This window comes from Mustelus asterias, chromosome 3, assembly GCF_964213995.1.
Source record: "Mustelus asterias chromosome 3, sMusAst1.hap1.1, whole genome shotgun sequence".
Taxonomy (NCBI): Eukaryota; Metazoa; Chordata; class Chondrichthyes; order Carcharhiniformes; family Triakidae; genus Mustelus; species Mustelus asterias.
Genome location: NC_135803.1, coordinates 88,501,337 through 88,518,872, shown reverse-complemented (window position 1 = coordinate 88,518,872; position 17,536 = coordinate 88,501,337). Strand labels below are relative to the sequence as shown.

The window sequence follows — 17,536 nt, the reverse complement described above, 5'->3', positions numbered from 1 at the left end:
CTCGCTGAATATGTTTAAATCACGGATAGATGGATTCCTGATCGGTAAGGGAATTAGGGGTTATAGGGATCAGGCGGGTAAGTGGAACTGATCCACTTCAGATCAGCCATGATCTTATTGAATGGCGGGGCAGGCTCGAGGGGCTAGATGGCCTACTCCTGCTCCTATTTCTTATGTTCTTATGTTGTATGCCGATATTGTGCGCCGGTGTTGTGTGCCAATCTTGTAATCTGGCGATGTGTACAAGTGTCACATCGAGGTGAGCAATACTGGAATGGTTCCATCTCTACCTTCTGGGTGACCACAACAAGTGCTTCTCAATCAATGAGTGTTTAACCCTTTAAGTTCTGTGACTGTAAAAGACACACACAGACAGGTTTTCTTGTAAAAGATAAAAAAACTCCAACTCAAACACATTATCACTCACACTATCTCTCTCCCACTCTTGCACAGAAACACACACATTCCCTCACACTTTCTCATAGAAACATAGAAAAACTACAGCACAAAACAGGCCCTTCAGCCCCACAAGTTGTGCCGAACATATCCCTACCTTTTAGGCCTACCTATAACCCTCCATCCTATTAAGTCCCATGTACTCATCCAGGAGTCTCTTAAAAGACCCTATTGAGTTTGCCTCCACCACCACTGACGGCAGCCGATCCCACTCGCCCACCACCCTCTGTGTGAAAAACTTCCCCCTAACATTTCCCCTGTACCTAACCCCCAGCACCTTAAACCTGTGTCCTCTCGTAGCAGCCATTTCCACCCTGGGAAAAAGCCTCTGAGAGTCCTCATACCCTCTCTTGCTTACACACTCACTCTCTCCATCACACACGCACACCCTCTTATACACTCTATCTCTCACGCTCTCTCACACACTCCCTCAATCACACACACACACTCCCTCAATCTCACACACACACTCTCTTGCTTACACACACACTATCTCTCACACTCTCTTTCACACACTCCCTCAATCATACATGCACACGAACACACCACCTACATGACACCCACCCCCTCCCAGCGAGTGGTTATGATCTGGAATGTACTGTCTGTGAATGTGATGGAGACAGAGTCACACAGCAAGCACGGTGGCACTGTGGTTAGCCCTGCTGTCTCACAGCTCCAGGGACCCGGGTTTGATTCCCGGCTCGGGTTTTCTCCCACAGTCCAAAGATGTGCAGGTTAGGTGCATTGGCCATGCTAAATTGCCATTTAGAGTCCTGGTACATGTAGGTTAGAGGGATTAGCGGGGTAAATGTGTGTGGTTGCAAGGATAGGGCCTAGGTGGGATTGCTGTCAGTGCAGACTCAATGGGCCGAATGGCCTCCTTCTGCATTGTAAGGTTTCCATGATTCCATGAGTGGTTAGGATCTGCAATATACTGTCTGTGTGTGGTGGATTCAGATTCACACAGCGAGTGGTTAGGATCTGGAATGTACTGTCTGTGAGTGTGGTGGAGACAGATTCAATCGATGGGAAGGGAATTAATTGTCATTTGGAAAGGGAGAGTATGAAGGGTTATTGGGAGATGTGAGGGAGTGGCACTTAGTGACTTGCTCCTTCGGAGAGCTGGTGCAGATGTTCTGGGCTGAATGAATTCCTCCTGTACTGTAACCATTTTGTGATTGTCACCATTGTATTTTGGCCAGAGCGGACAAGGATAACTGGATCTCTTCTCCGCAGTGTCTGAGTGAAGCAGCTGGATTCTTCCCATAATCTGCCAGATTTGTTGTCTCTTTTGCTGATCCTCAAAGATTAGGAAAATGGGACAATGTGAACTCATACAAACTATAACGGCCAGATGTGTGGAGTGAGGGGACAGGCCAACCGTGTTTCGTTCAGCCGACTGTGCTTTTCAGAATGTCTTTTTCATGCATGCAGTGAAGTTGAGAATTTTCGGAAGACAGAAAGTAGTCTTCCAAGCGCAGAATATCTGAATGCAGCCAAGTCCTTGTCTGTTCATTACTTCATTGAGAAATAAGGATTGCTTTCTCAGTTGGTTATTTGAGATTTTATGTGGGATGTTGAAGAAGGCTGTTTTCCATTTGAAGACTAATGTATTACTCTTTCATTTACAGTCTGAAATTGGGTTTGGAAAACTGGAAACATATATCAAATTGGATAAACTCGGCGAGGTAAGCAAAATATCGTTATTGTGTCCCACAATTCCTTCCAATCCAGTTTATGTCATACTTCATAAAGGTTATGTATATTTTCATGGATACTTTCTAAGCTGAAGCTTTATATTCTGTCCTTCAAGCATTTTTCCTCAGCTAACTGCACTTATCTTTCTGCTCCCATTATCTATTAATATCCCCCTGTTTAAGCTGTGATCTAATTTGCTTTTGAAATGAATTTTTGTTTGCTGCCCCATTATAGCACCAGCATATGGCTTTCACAATATAGCCTGTGTGGACTGAGCTCTGCCTCTCCATCATGTCTCCACTGGTCCTGCGTTGCCATGTTTCTGTCTTGCATGTTCCAGGCCCAGCATTTCTGTGCTCCTGGTCCTGCGTTGCCGCGTCCCCGGTTCCTGCGGTGCAGCGTCCCCACGTTGCCATGTGCCTGATTCAGCGTTGCCATGTTCCTGCGTTGCCACGTCCCTGGTTCCTGCGGTGCCGCGCCCCTGGTTCCTGCGGTGCAGCGTCCCCACGTTGCCATGTGCCTGGTCCAGCATTGCCTTGTTCCTGTGTTGCCACGTCCCTGGTTCCTGCGGTGCCGCGCCCCTGGTTCCTGCGGTGCAGCGTCCCCACGTTGCCATGTGCCTGATTCAGCGTTGCCTTGTTCCTGTGTTGCCACGTCCCCGGTTCCTGCGTTGCCATATTCTTGGTCCTCCTGGAATGACTGCCACCGTGCCTTTTTTGTTGTACAGTCAGATCACTGTTGAGCTCTGTGTGCTGCTGCAATCTGATAGCTGTGATTTCTCCAGGGTACATATGCAACAGTGTTCAAGGGGAGGAGTAAACTCACGGATAATCTGGTCGCATTGAAAGAGATTCGCTTAGAACACGAGGAGGGAGCACCTTGCACGGCCATTAGGGAAGGTAAGAATAATCCTTGGGAGAGGTATACTCTGTACTCTTGAGAGTGTGATTGGTAGTGCTATGGGTTGGCATGGAGGGCATGAGGGGCCCTTGCTGGAGAGTGGAGGGGCTTGTGTTGGCATGGAGGGTGCGCGAGGCCATTCGGGGTGGGTGGAGGGGCATGATTTAGCATGAATGGGGTATGGGAAGTGAGGGTGAGGGCTGGAGCCCTAATAAATAAAACATTGGGATAATGTCCCAGAGATCCGAGACAAGCCTTTGAATCAGCCCACCTCAAACTCTGTCACTCCATGGCTTCCTCTGAAACGTGTCTGGGTTCGAGGGGCCTAACTCCAGATCTCTACATCCACCCTCCCAGAATGAAAATCGCTCCTCCCAAGGCATTTTCTCCTATCAATCACCTTGAACATGAAAATCCAGCCCACTGACCCTGACTGACCCCTGAGGTACTGCAGCTTGCCTCATGAACTCAGGACAATGAGGAGAGGTTTGCCTGTGTGGTGAACACCGCTGACTCTCTGCTTTCTGCCAGAATACAGTAAGAAGTTTAACAACACCAGGTTAAAGTCCAACAGGTTTATTTGGTAGCAAAAGCCACACAAGCTTTCGGAGCCTTAAACTCCTTCTTCAGGTGAGTGGGAATTCTGTTCACAAACAGAGCATATAAAGACACAAACTCAATTTACAGAATAATGGTTGGAATGCGAATACTTACAGCTAATCAAGTCTGTTCAATTCTGCCAGAATGCCATTGAACTCACCTGTCTCAAATTCTTCATTTACTGTCGGCAGCTCTTTTTGTTTATCTATTATTTATCTCTTCAAATAATTTACAAAGAACAAAGAAAATTACAACACAGGAACAGGCCCTTCGGCCCTCCAAGCCTGCGCTGATCATGATGCCCTAACTAAACTAAAACCATATGCGCTTGCGGAGTCCATTCCCATCCTATTCATATATTTGTCCAGTTGCAGTTTAAGTGCCGCTATTGTACCCGTTCCCACCACCTCCCTGGACAGCGCGTTCCAGACATTCACCACCCTCTGTGTGTTAAAAGTCAGGTTGAATATTTCAAGGTGTTATGAAGCTTGCCTGACCTGTAACGTTTTACGTTGAATTGGCTAGGATGAGCGTGAGAAGTTTCACTTCAGGTGTGATTCAACTGACCCAGGAGGAGCTTTTATCAAAGACAAAGTTTAATTAAGAATATTGTTGACATGTACAGTAAGACAATTAGCAAGAATTTTTAACAATCACAGACAAGGAACACAACAACCATGATGATGTATAACTCTTAAGGAACTCTCTCTAATGTGTTCCAACCAAAGCCAACATCTAATACACAAAACCCTCCAAATAAACACAATACAGCCTAGGTTAATGCTCACTTGTTACTGGAATCCAGCCTCCTGGGTTGAATGCTGAAAATCCCCTGTGAAAAACTCAGAGGAGGTTGTAGTCGAATCTGTTTCCCAAAACACAGCTTTTTAAAGAGAAGAACAGAGAGAGACTTCTTCTCAGCTTGCTGCTAAACTGCTTCAAACACACACTCCAAAACGAAACTGAAAGCCCAAAGGAAAAAACCCCAATACCTGACTGCCACAGCGTAGATCCATCCCCCAGTGACATCACTGAAGCTGTAAGCTGCATGATTTTAAAAAAACTTTCTTAACGGTACACTCACATGGCGTGTAAAAAAAACTTGTCTCGCACATCTCCTCTAAACTTTTCCCCACGCACCTTAAACCTATGTCCCCTAATACTTGACTTTTCTACTCTAGGAAAGAGCATCTGACTATCCACTCTGTCCATGCCACTCCTAATCTTGTAAACCTCTATCAGGTCACCCCTCAACCTCCATTGTTCCAATGAGAACAAACCAAGTTTATCCAACCTCTCCTCATAGCTAATACCCTTCAGACCAGACAACGTCCCAGTGAACCATTTCTGTACCCTCTCTAAAGCATCTACATCCTTCTGGTAGTGTGGCGACCAGAATTGTACACAATATTCCAAATGAGGCTAACTGAGGTTCTGTACAGCTGCAGCATGACCTGCCAATTTTTATATTCAGTGCCCCAACCGATGAAGGCAAGCATGTTGTATGCCTTCTTGACTATCGTATCCTCCTGCGTTGCTACTTTCAGTGATCGGTGGACATGTATGCCCAGATCTCTCTGCCTGTCAATACTCCTAACCATTTTCTGTACAATTCCTTCCAAAATGCATTATCTCACACTTGTCTGGATTAAGCTCCATCTGCCATTTCTCTGCCCAAGTCTCCAACTGGTCTTCTTGCTGTATCCTCTGACAACCCTCTTCACTATCTGCAACTCCGCCAATTTTTGTGTCGTCTGTGAACTTACTAATCAGACCAGCTACATTTGCCTTCAAATCATTTATATATACTACGAACAACAACGGTCCTCGAACTGATCCCTGTGGAACACCACTAGTCACAGCCCTCCATTCAGAAAATCACCCCTCTCCTACTACCTTCTGTCACCTATGGCCAAGCTAGTCATGTATCCATCTTGCCAACTCTCCTCTGATCCCGTGTGACTTCACCTTTCATACCAGTCTATATTAGGTACCTTATCAAAGGCTTTACTGAAGTCCATGTATACAACATCCACTGCCTTTCCCTCATCTATCATCTTCGTCACTTCCTCGAAAAACTTGATCAAATTAGTGAGGCATGACCTCCCCTTCACAAAACCATGCTGTCTATCACTAAGTCCATTTGTTTCCAAATGTGAGTAAATTCTGTCCCTCAGAATCTTTTCCAATAATTTCCCTACCACTGACGTAAGGCTCACCGGTCTATAATTTCTTGGATTATCCCTGCTGCCCTTCTTAAACAATGGAACAACATTGGCTATTCTCCAGTCTTCTGGAACTTCACCTGTAGCCAATGAGGATGCAAAGATTTCTGTCAAGGCCCCAGCACTTTCCACCCTTGCCTCCCTCAGTATTCTGGGGTAGATCCCATCAGGCCCTGGGGACTTATCTACTTTAATGCTTTTTAAGACGCCCAATACCACCTCCTTTTTGATATCAACATGACCCAGAATATCTACACACCCTACCCCAGGCTCCTCATCCATCAAGTCCCTCTCTTTGGTGAATACTGAGGCAAAGTATTAATTTGCCTCAGTTACGGTTGGTTTGTTAAAGCTGCACGCCATCGGCTAAGTCTGCCTGTTCCCCTCAGAATATTGAAATGTCCTTTCTAAAGAGCTATTTCACTCAAGGCCAGTTCTGTACATTCAGCATCTTGACAAGGCAAATCTGACAGAATCACAGAATTGTGACGGTGCAGGAGGAGGCCATTTGGTCCATTGTGTTTGCACCAGCTCTCCAAACAAGCATTGTGACTTAGTGCCATTCTTCTTTGTGTCTTTCACGGTGGAAGACACAAATAGTTTACCGAATATTAACGATAGAGGGTTGGTAGGAGGAGAGGTACTCAATACAATTATTGTTACTAGAGAGGCAGTGCTTGGTAGACTAACGGGACTGAAGGTGGACAAGTCCCCGGGCCCGGATGGAATGCATCCCAGGGTACTGAAAGAAATGTCAGAGGTAATAGCGGATGCGTTAGTGGTTATTTATCAAAATTCACTGAACTCTGGGGTAGTGCCGGCTGATTGGAAAACGGCTACTGTTACACCGCTGTTTAAAAAAGGAAGTAGACAAAAAGCGGGTAACTACAGGCCGGTTAGCTTAACGTCTGTAGTTGGGAAAATGCTGGAATCCATCATTAAAGAAGAAATAGCAGGCCATCTGGATAAGAATGGTTCGATCAAGCAGACGCAGCATGGATTCATGAGAGGAAAGTCCTGTTTGACGAACTTACTGGATTTTTATGAAGATGTGACTAGTGTGGTAGATGTGGTGTTTTTGGATTTCCAAAAGGCATTCGATAAGGTGCCTCACAAAAGGTTGCTGCAGAAGATTGAGGCACATGGAGTTGGGGGTAGGGTGTTAGCGTGGATTGGGGATTGGCTATCCAACAGGAAGCAGAGAGTTGGAATAAATGGGTGTTTTCTGGTTGGCAGATGGTGATTAGTGGTGTGCCGCAGGGATCGGTACTGGGGCCTCAACTGTTTACTATTTACATAGACGATCTGGAGGAGGGGACTGAGAGTAGGGTATCAAATGTTTGCTGACGACACGAAGATAAGTGGGAAAGTGAATTGCGTGGAGGAAGCGGAAGGTCTGCAGAGAGATTTGAGTAGGCTGAGTGAGTGGGCGAGGATCTGGCAGATGGAGTATAACGTTGGCAAAAGCGAGGTTATTCACTTTGGAAGAAATAATAGCAAATTGGATTATTATTTAAATGGAAAAAAATTACAACAGGCTACTGTACAAAGGGACCTGGGGGTCCTTGTGCATGAGTCGCAAAAACCCAGTCTACAAGTACAAATGATCAAGAAGACAAATGGGATGTTGGCAATTATCGTGAGGGGCATGGAATATAAAAGCAGAGAAGTCTTGCCGCATCTGTACAAGGCATTGGTGAGGCCGCAGCTGGAATACTGTGTGCAGTTTTGGTCCCCTTACTTGCGAAAGGATATATTGGCCTTGGAGGGAGTGCCGAGAAGGTTCACCAGGTTGATACCGGAGATGAGGGGTGTAGATTATGAGGAGAGATTGAGCAGATTAGGTTTGTACTTGTTGGAGTTTAGAAGGCTGAGGGGTGATCTTATCGAGGCATATAAGATAATGAAGGGGCTGGATAGGGTAGAAGTGGAGAGATTCTTTCCACTTAGAAAGGAAACCAGAACTAGAGGGCACAGCCTCAAAATAAAGGGGGGTCAGTTTAGGACAGAGTTGAGGAGGAACTTCTTCTCTCAGAGGGTGGTGAATCTCTGGAATTCTCTGCCCACTGAAGTGGTCGAGGCTACCTCGTTGAATATGTTTAAGTCACGGATAGATGGATTCCTGATCGGTAAGGGAATTAAGGGTTATGGGGAGCAGGCGGGTAAGTGGAACTGATCCACTTCAGATCAGCCATGATCTTATTGAATGGTGGGGCAGGCTCGAGGGGTTAGATGGCCTACTCCTGCTCCTATTTCTTATGTTCTTATGTTCTGCCTTTTCCCCGTACTTCTGCACATTGATTCTATTCAAATAATCACCTACTGTCCTGTTGAATGTCTCGACTGAAGCTGTCTCCACCGCACTTCCAGGTGGAACATTCCAGACCCAAACCACTCACTATGTGGAAAAGTTTTTTCTCACATTACATTCTCCCTGTCTACTCTGTCCAGTCCTCTCATGATTTTCAGCATTCCTATCAAATCTCCTCTTAGCTTTCTCCTCTCCAATGAGAACAGTCCCAACCTCTCCAATCTATCCTCATAACTGAAGTTTCTCTTCCCTGGAACCATTCTTGTAAACCTCTTCTGCACTCTCTCCTGTGCGTTTCAGGGGAGGTAGTGATGTAGTGACATTCTCTCCCTATTCATAATCCAGAGACCCAGGGGAATGCTCTAGGGATCTTGGACCGAATCCCCCCCACGGTAGATGGTGAAATTTGAATTCAATCAAAATCTGGAATTGAGAATCTACAGATGATCATGAAACCATTGTTGATTGTTGTAAAAACCTATCCGGTTCACTAATGTCATTCAGAGAAGGAAATCTGCCATCCTTTCCTGGTCTGGCCTACATGTGACTGCAGACCCACAGCAGTGTGTTGACTCTGAAATGCCCTCAGGGATGGGCAATAAATGCTGCCCCAGCCAGCGATGCCCACAGCCCATGAACAAATAAAAAAAAATCTCTCCTGTAGTGTGGCACCCAGGACAGTACACAATATTCCAGCTGAGATCAAACTAATATTTTGTATAAATTCAGCATAACCTCCTTGGTCTTGTGCTCTATGCCCCTATTAATAAAGCTCAGGATGCTGTATGATTTATTAACTGCTCTCTCTACAGCTATATGTGTACCTTTGATACTCATTCTGTACATTCTCTTTTCCCATTGCCTGTTTGGGTTTGTCCTCGAGCACCCAAATCCCATTGCTAATCACCCCAGGGAGAGAATGTTCCAGTTTATTTGTCTCTGTTTAAAGTGACTGATCTCACCCATTCTCTCATTGAACTGATATTTTCCACCTGTTTCCCCATTCCCATCACTCTCTTCAAGTCCCTCTGAAATGTTCTTACTTCAATCTGCACTCTGTCCTAACCTGGTATCATCAGCAAATTTATATATCGATCTGTGTATTCTTTCATCTAAGTTACTGATGAATGTGCGAGGCTGCTAGTACTGCCACTGTCCTGAGTAAATGCCCAAATTGCACTGCCTGGGGGTGTGTGGGGATGGGGGTGGGGTGCGGTGGGCAGAGCATGGCATGCTGGGACACATCGCCATCCCCCCTCTGCTGGAATTTTACTGGCAGTGGGGAAGGTGTCAGGTAGCCTGCCTTTCACTGGGTCAATCACTGGCCATTACAGAACCTCCTCCATTTGTATTTTACCAGTGGTAGGGTTGCCCTTGCTTCAAAAGGTTTTGCTAGTGGTCTAGTTGTGAGGGGGCGGGGGATCCCTTTACTTCAGATTCCCTGCGTCCAGTGATACAGGATCCCTGAAGGGTTAGTGTGAATGTTGTGATAAATATGATGAGGATGCGCATGCACAGAATGAGCAAGGATGAAAGAGACAGAAAAAGATGCAACTTCCCTTGCTGTCAATTCCAACTTGTTTTCAAGTTGAGGTAGTGGAGAGCTGGCAGTGAGTAACTGGGTCAGCCACCTCGGAGGTCAATGCGGCCTATCCTGGATGGTATCTGGCCTTGAGGAGATGGGCACTGTCCCTGACATCACCCAATCACTGAGAGGAGCATGCAGAAATCTCTTCATCAGTCTGTCCTGTCCCTCGTGAGTTCCTAAGGATCAGGTGACACGGTCAGCACTTTGTAGTGGGAAGGTTATGTGATGGAAAGGTTATTTTATTGGAAGGTTATGGAATGTGAAGGTGTGTGATGGGAAGTTTATATAATGGGAAGGTTTTTGTGATATGAAGTTTATGCTGTGCGGAGTGCCTGCGGTGCAGAGTGCCTGCGGGGGGGGGGAGTGCCTGCGGGGGGGGGAGTGCCCGCGGGGGGGGAGTGCCTGCGGCGGGGAGTGCCTGCGGGGGGGGGAGTGCCTGCGGGGGGGGAAGTGCCTGCGGGGGGGGGAGTGCCTGCGGGGGGGGGGGGAGTGCCTGCGGGGGGGGGAGTGCCTGCGGGGGGGGGGGAGTGCCTGCGGGGGGGGGAGTGCCTGCGGGGGGGGGGAGTGCCTGCGGGGGGGGGAGTGCCTGCGGGGGGGGAGTGCCCGCGGGGGGGGGGGGGGGGGAGTGCCCGCGGGGGGGGGGGCGGGGGGGGGGGAGTGCCCGCGGGTGGGGGGAGTGCCCGCGGGGGGGGAGTGCCCGCGGGGGGGGGAGTGCCCGCGGGGGGGGGGGAGTGCCCGCGGGGGGGGGGGGGAGTGCCCGCGGGGGGGGGGAGTGCCCGCGGGGGGGGGGGGGAGTGCCCGCGGGGGGGGGGGGGAGTGCCCGCGGGGGGGGGGGGAGTGCCCGCGGGGGGGGGGGGGGGAGTGCCCGCGGGGGGGGGGGGAGTGCCCGCGGGGGGGGGGGGGAGTGCCCGCGGGGGGGGGGAGTGCCCGCGGGGGGGGGGGGGGGGGGGAGTGCCCCGCGGGGGGGGGGGAGTGCCCGCGGGGGGGGGGGAGTGCCCGCGGGGGGGGGGAGTGCCCGCGGGGGGGGGGAGTGCCTGCGGGGGGGGAGTGCCTGCGGGGGGGAAAGTTACGCAGAGGAATGGAAGAATATTTAACTGTAGAGATTTAAAATATTCACTTATTGAGCAAGTGTGTCCCAATTGTATTCTAATTATGGTTCATTGTGGGCAACTTGTAGTCTTTCACTGGGCTGTCCACGTGGCTGCATTTAGGTCCGTCTTTTTGTGGGTTATCTGGAACCTTTCTTGTTCCAGCCTGACTCAGGCCCATTCCTGTGAGTCTTTTCCATTACATCGATGACTGTATCGGTGCTGCTTCGTACTCCTGTCTGGACCTGGTAAATTCATCAATTTTACTTTCAGTTCCCACCACTCTCTTATAGTCACTTGGGCCATCTCTGACTTTTCACTTCCCTTCCTTGACCTCTCCGTCTCCCTTTCCGGTGATAGACTGACCACCAATATTGATTTCAAACCCACCATCTCCCACAGCTACCTCGACTACAACTCCTCATACCCTACTGCCTGTAAGAACTCCATCCCATTCTCCCAGTTTCTCCGCCTCCGTCACATCTGTCCTGATGATGCCATCTTCCAAAATGGTGATTCTCATATATCTGCTTTTTTCCTCAACTGAGGATTCTGTAGCTGACAGGACAGTCAACCATGTCTGACCCATCCCCACACCTCTGCCCTTGCCCCATCCCTTCCCTCCAAGAACCAGGATAGGGTCCCTCTTGTCCTCACTTTTCACCCCACCAGCCTCCGCATTCATCCTCCACCGTTTCCATCAACTCCAGCATGATACCACCACGAAACATGTACAGCCTGCTCCTCCTGGTGCAGCCATGATGTGAGTTGAGGATTGTTACCAGGGAAGAACTTGCAAAGTAGATATGTTTTGGTACAAATAACCTTTCACAAGCCAGCACATTAAAAAAATCTTTCTTGTTTCTGTTATGTTAATCCTAATGGACAATCAGACAGGGAAAAGAAGATCGGGCCATTGAATTGCTCTTCACCTGAACTGCAGAGACCCATTCATCTTGACTGAGATCAATTAAGTGCATGCAAGTGCTTTCAATTAGGGAACAGGGCAAAGCAAGGTTCACACAGAGAAGCAATTATTGGGAAGAAGTCAGTGTGACATTGCAAGATGCATATCTATGTTTGGTAGAAATGATGAATTAGACGGGTCTGAAGCATTGGCGAATACTGAAGCTGATGAAGGGGCAGCGCTCCGAAAGCTCGTGCTGCCAAACAATGTTGGACTTTAACCTGGTGTTGTGAGAATTAAAACAGAAAGGAAATGAATCTACGGGCTGGAGTAGCAGTGAGTGGAGTAGACCGATGATATGTTTGTTGGGAGGAAGGTATTGGGAAAAGGTGCAGAGTCCCCGTGTGTGAACCATGAGGATAGAAAATGAAAAAGGTTAGTGGTAAGCATTTTAATTCATTCATGGGAAGTGGGCATCACTGACTAGGCCAGCCTTTATTGCCCATCCCTAATTGCCCTTGAGACAGTGGTGGTGAGCTGTCTTCTTGAAATGCTGCAGTCCATGTGGTGTATGTACACCCATAGTGCTGTTGGGGAGAGAGTGCCAGGATTTCGACACATTGGCAGTGAAGGAACGGTGATTTATTTCCAAGTCAGGATGGCGAGTGATTTGGAAAGGAACTTCCAGGTGGTGGTGTTCCCAGGTATCTGCCTTTAAGGCTAACTGCATGAATGATGTGTAAATGTACTGGTTGAGTGATTCGAAGGCAGGTTAGTGCTCTGTTAGCCTCACTTTGTCAGTTGGTGAAATGGTGAAACGTGACACAGTCTGTTCCATCAGGCGGATGTATAAAACCCGACAGCATGAGTGCAAATAACAGAAGGAAAGCTAGTGCCAGTATCCTAGCCAACATTTATCCCACAATAAGCATTCCAAATCAGATTATCTGGTCAGTATCTCATTGTGGTATGTGGGATTTTGCTGTGTAACTTGGCTGTAGTTATCTATGAAAGCGCTTTCTCAATGTAAGCCTTTCACTAAGGCTGTACTGAGAGGCACAGACTGTGTCAGTCTGATTGGAGGAGGGTGTCTAGTGAAATTCGGGAATCTTAAACAGCGGGTAACTGGAATTAATGGATTAGCCGAAGGCAAGAAATATTTCGGTTTTGGGAATTCAGTTGAAAATTGAGCGGAATTCAAATGAAAAATAGAAACTATTGAAGAGTTGCATATTAGGCGAGCAGACTTGGAGAGGCTGGAAGGAATAAAATAGGAAAAGGTTGTTAAAAGGAAGGAAAGTGGAGGGCATTGGAATGTTCTAAGTGGATCAATTAAATATGATCGAGACAGGTCAGAGAGAAAAGAAGAGTAAAAGGAGCTTGGGTGGTGAGTGAAGGCATTAGCAATATGAAACCTGACAGTTTAGTGTTAATGTTACATCCTGTCAATTAAGTACACACTCTCATTGTCAGTGAGAGCAGCTGTTACTAACTGGAAGAAAGGCATTATTCTGAAGTAAGTGTAAGAACCGGTTTATACCCGTGAGGTGAGGAAAAGGAATTCTGTGATTGCTGATATTATCTTTCTGATTACAGTGTCCTTACTGAAGGATCTCAAACACGCTAACATTGTCACGCTACATGACATCATCCACACGGAGAAATCACTAACGCTGGTCTTTGAATATTTGGTAAGAGAATCCGGCTGGTGAAATCTCTCCCAGATTGATGCTGAGTTTTAATTGGCTGTCTTGAAGGGGAGAGACAGTTTTGTGTGAATGGGATGGGGGGGATTTATCGGCCATAGGGAATGCACCCTCGATGTTAAGGAGGAGGACTCCTCCATAGAGGCACCTCCACCAGGACTTCTGCCGCTGGATGGCAGCAAGGCAAGCTTGGTCTGGGCGAGGGGCGTGGAAGTGCAGGGTGTACAGCAGCAGCCCACACAGGAAACCCTTCTGTGCAATGTGAAAGGGCACGGAGGATATTTCCGCAAGCCTTCTCACGCTGTGGAACATCAGCTCCTGAGGGGATTCGGAGCTTGGGGCCAATGTGAAATTCTGCCCGAGCAGGGGTATGCTCAGACGGTAGACAGCTGGGTATCCTCAAGTCCTCATTTGCCATCGGGTCAAGCACGACTGTTTTGAGATGACCTCTTTACTTTTGTACTCGATATTCCTTTTAATAAAGTCCCAAGTTACCATTTGCTTTATTAACTGATTGATCTCTCAACATGCCCTGCCATCTTCAATGACTGATGTAGATATACACCAAAGTCCTTCTGTTCCTGGAGCTCCTTTAGAGACCCTCCCTTTATTTTGTACTGTTTCTGGTGGTTTCCTCCCACAGTTTAAAAGACATACTAATTAGATGCATTGACCCGAACAAGAGTCGGAGTGTGGTGACTAGGAGAATTTCACCGTAACTTCATTGCAGTGTTAATGTAAGCCTTACTTGTGACGAATAAATAAACTTTAATTTTATTTTAACTCTCTATATTCTTTCTGCCAAAATCAATCACCTCACACTTCTCTGCATTGAACTTCATTTGCCACTTGTCTGCCCAATCCATTACATGTTTATATCCTTTTGAACTTCAAGTCTATCTTATCACAGTTGACAATGGGTGGAATTCTCCCAAAGAAATTCTAAGTGTCAAATTCGCGTAAAAACTGGAGTCAATCCTGTTTTTTTTCAAGCGGGATTTTCAAAATGACTCTCCCTATACTCTGTGCATCACAGAGTGCCCGAGCATGAATCATGATAAAAATCAGTGGGCATGGCCTATTCCTGCTGAAGAGGCTGGCAGCATACGCTAAGCAGGCCACTGTGCATGCCCGCTCTGTCATAGCAGAGACCCCCCCCCCTCGCAGGCCAACTCCCAGCCCCTCCCTCTCTCCAACCCAATGGCCAGCCCCGATCAGCCCCTCTCTCCCTCTGTCAAATCCCAAATGAAGGATAGCAGCGGGACTCCCCACCCCCATCGATTTCCCTCCTAGAGGCCTTCTAATAGGCCCACCCTCTTCTGGCCCTGCCCCCTTAGCACTGCCTGATGCCCAGTGGGCAGTGCCAAGGTGCCCCCTTGGGCATTACCACTTTGCCCCTTTGGCCGTGCCAAGGGGCCAGGCTGGCAATTCCCAGGGGCCAGCCCCCCTCTTATCCTGATCACCTGTGGGGTCTCCATGGCCCCCCCTTCACTCCAGTGGAGTTGGGCCGCCAGCTCCCTATCAGTGGGGAGCTGTTGTAAACCCTGCTGGAGTGAATCACTGCTGGCGGGGGAAGGCTAGCAGGCCCAGAGACTTCAGTCCCAGGCCCGTGAATTGCATTGAAATTTGAATTTAAATATTTAAAGCAGCTCCACACCGATTACTGACGTGGAGTTGACGACATTATGAATTTGGCGGCTGGAGACGTGCGGAGGCCGTGGCGCCCAGCAGGAAGCCTGCCATACGGTCTCCGGTCGAGCGGCGCAGCGGGCTGAGAAAATCACCCCCAACATTTCCAATCTTTGTATAATCTATAAATTTTGGAATCACTGTCCAGGTCATTAATATACATCAGGAAGAGCAAGGGCCCCAAAACTGACCCCTGGGGAACTCCACTACAAACCTTCCTCCAATCCGAAGAACAACTATTTCTCACTGCTGTGTTTCCTGTCACTCAGCCAATTTCTTATCCTAGTGCCTACTTTCACTTTCATTCCATGATCTTGAATTTTGCTTACAAGTCTGTTGTGTGTCACTGTATCAAATAAATGCCTTTAGGAAATCCACATCAACAGTGTTGTTCTTCTCAGCTTTCTCTGTTACCTCCTCAAAGAACAGCAGCAAGTTAGTTAAACATGATTTTCCCTCACTGAATACATGATGGCTTTCCTTAATTATCCTGCACTTGTCTAAGTGACTATTGATTTTGTCCAGAGCTGTAGTTTCCAGAAGTTTCCCAATTACTGAAGTCAAATTGATGATCTATAGTTGCCAGTTTTATCCTTGCAGCCCTCTTTGAACAAGGGTGTAACACTCACAATTCTCCAGTTTTCTGGCGCCACCCCTATGTCTAAGGAAGACTGATGGCCTCTGCAATTTCCACTCACTTTACTCGGTACCCTTGGATGCATCTCATCCGGTCCTGGAACCTTATCAGTTTTAAGTAAAGACTGCCTTTTGAACATGTCCTCCCTCTGAATTGTAAATTCTTCTCGTGTCACAGTTACCTTTTCTCTCGCATTGGTCTGGAAAGACAGATGCAAAGAGCTCATTTACAATCATAGAATCCTACAGTGCAGAAGGAGGCCATTTGGCTCATCGAGTCTGCACCGACCACAATCCCACCCAGGCCCTATCCCCATAACCCCATGCATTTAGCCTAGCTAGTCCCCCTCACACTAAGGGGCAATTTATCATGGCCAATCCACCTAACCCACACATCTTTGGACTGTGGGAGGAAACTGGAGCACCCGGAGGAAACCCACGCAGACACGGGGAGAACGGGCAAACTCCACACAGACAGTGACCCAAACTGGGAATCGAACCTGGCACTATGAGGCAGCAGTGCTAACCACTGTGCCGCCCGTGCTGCCAATACCTTCACTTTTTCTCTTGCCTCCATGTGCAAGTCCTTTTTTTTTTTAACCCTAATTGGCCCTACTCTTTTACCACCTTTTTATTATTTATATGCTTACAGAAGACCTTGGGATACCCTTTTATATTTGCTGCTATCCTGTTAACCATGAGCTGAGCCCATTTCAATATCAGGCAGGTCTAGTTCCACTACCTTAATTATCCAGATTTTAACCCCACTGGATTTAATCTCTCTATTCATAATCAGGGAAAATCTGTCCCTTTCAATGAGACACAATTCATCTGAATTCTCTGATGATTTGGCTCTGACTGATGTTTGTTGTTGATTGTGTTACAGGACAGAGACCTGAAGCAGTACATGGATAACTGTGGGAACATAATGAATATGAACAATGTGAAGGTATATACATGGCTGCTGATACTCTCAGCTGTTTTAACATTTATATGCAAGTCGGAATTTTACTGTAAAAGACTATTTATTTTTATTTATTCTTTGACAAAATTTATCCATCCCTAACTGCCCTTGAGAAGGTGGTGGTGAGCTACCTTCTTGAACTGCTGCAATCCCTGTGGTATAGGTACACCCACAGTGCTGTTAGGGAGGGAGTTACAGGATTTTCACCCAGCGACAGCAAAGGAACAGCGATATATTTACAAGTCAAGATGGTGAGTGACTTGGAGGGAAACCTTCAGGTGGAGGTATTACCAGATATCTGATACTCTTGTCCTTCTAGATGGTTAGAGCTCATGGGTTTGGAAGGTGCTGTCTAAGGGATCTTGGTGAGTTGCTGCAGTGCATCTTGTAGATTGTACACACTGCTGCTCCTGTGCATCGGTGGTGGAGGGGGTGAACGTTTGTGGATGGGATGCCAGTCAAGCAGGCTGCTTTGTCCTGGATGGCGCCAAGCCTCTTGAGTGTTGTTGGAGCTGTACTTATCCAGGCAAGTGGAGAGTATTCCATTACATTCCTGACTAGTGCCTTGTAGAATTGTACAGACTCTGGGGGGGACAGGAGGTGAGTTACTCACCATAGGATTCCCAACCTCTGATCTGCTCTGGTAGCCACAGTATTTATATGTCTGGTCCAGTTCAGTTTCTGGTCAATGATAACCCCAAGGATAGTGGGAGATCCCATTCAATGTCAGGTTGCGATGGTTAGATCCTCTTTTGTTGGAGATGGTCA

General features: G+C 47.6%; 1 protein-coding gene across 1 annotated transcript in view; it reads left to right on the top strand.

Annotated features, from left to right (window-relative positions):
* LOC144484548 (cyclin-dependent kinase 16-like) overlaps nucleotides 1-17,536 on the top strand; it is a 168,741-nt gene that overhangs the window by 80,111 nt on the left and 71,094 nt on the right. Inside the window, exons 7-10 of the mRNA XM_078203054.1 lie at nucleotides 2,088-2,144; nucleotides 2,939-3,053; nucleotides 13,370-13,464; nucleotides 16,691-16,753. Of these exons, the coding sequence (XP_078059180.1) occupies nucleotides 2,088-2,144; nucleotides 2,939-3,053; nucleotides 13,370-13,464; nucleotides 16,691-16,753 (330 nt within the window). The remainder of the gene's footprint in view (nucleotides 1-2,087; nucleotides 2,145-2,938; nucleotides 3,054-13,369; nucleotides 13,465-16,690; nucleotides 16,754-17,536) is intronic.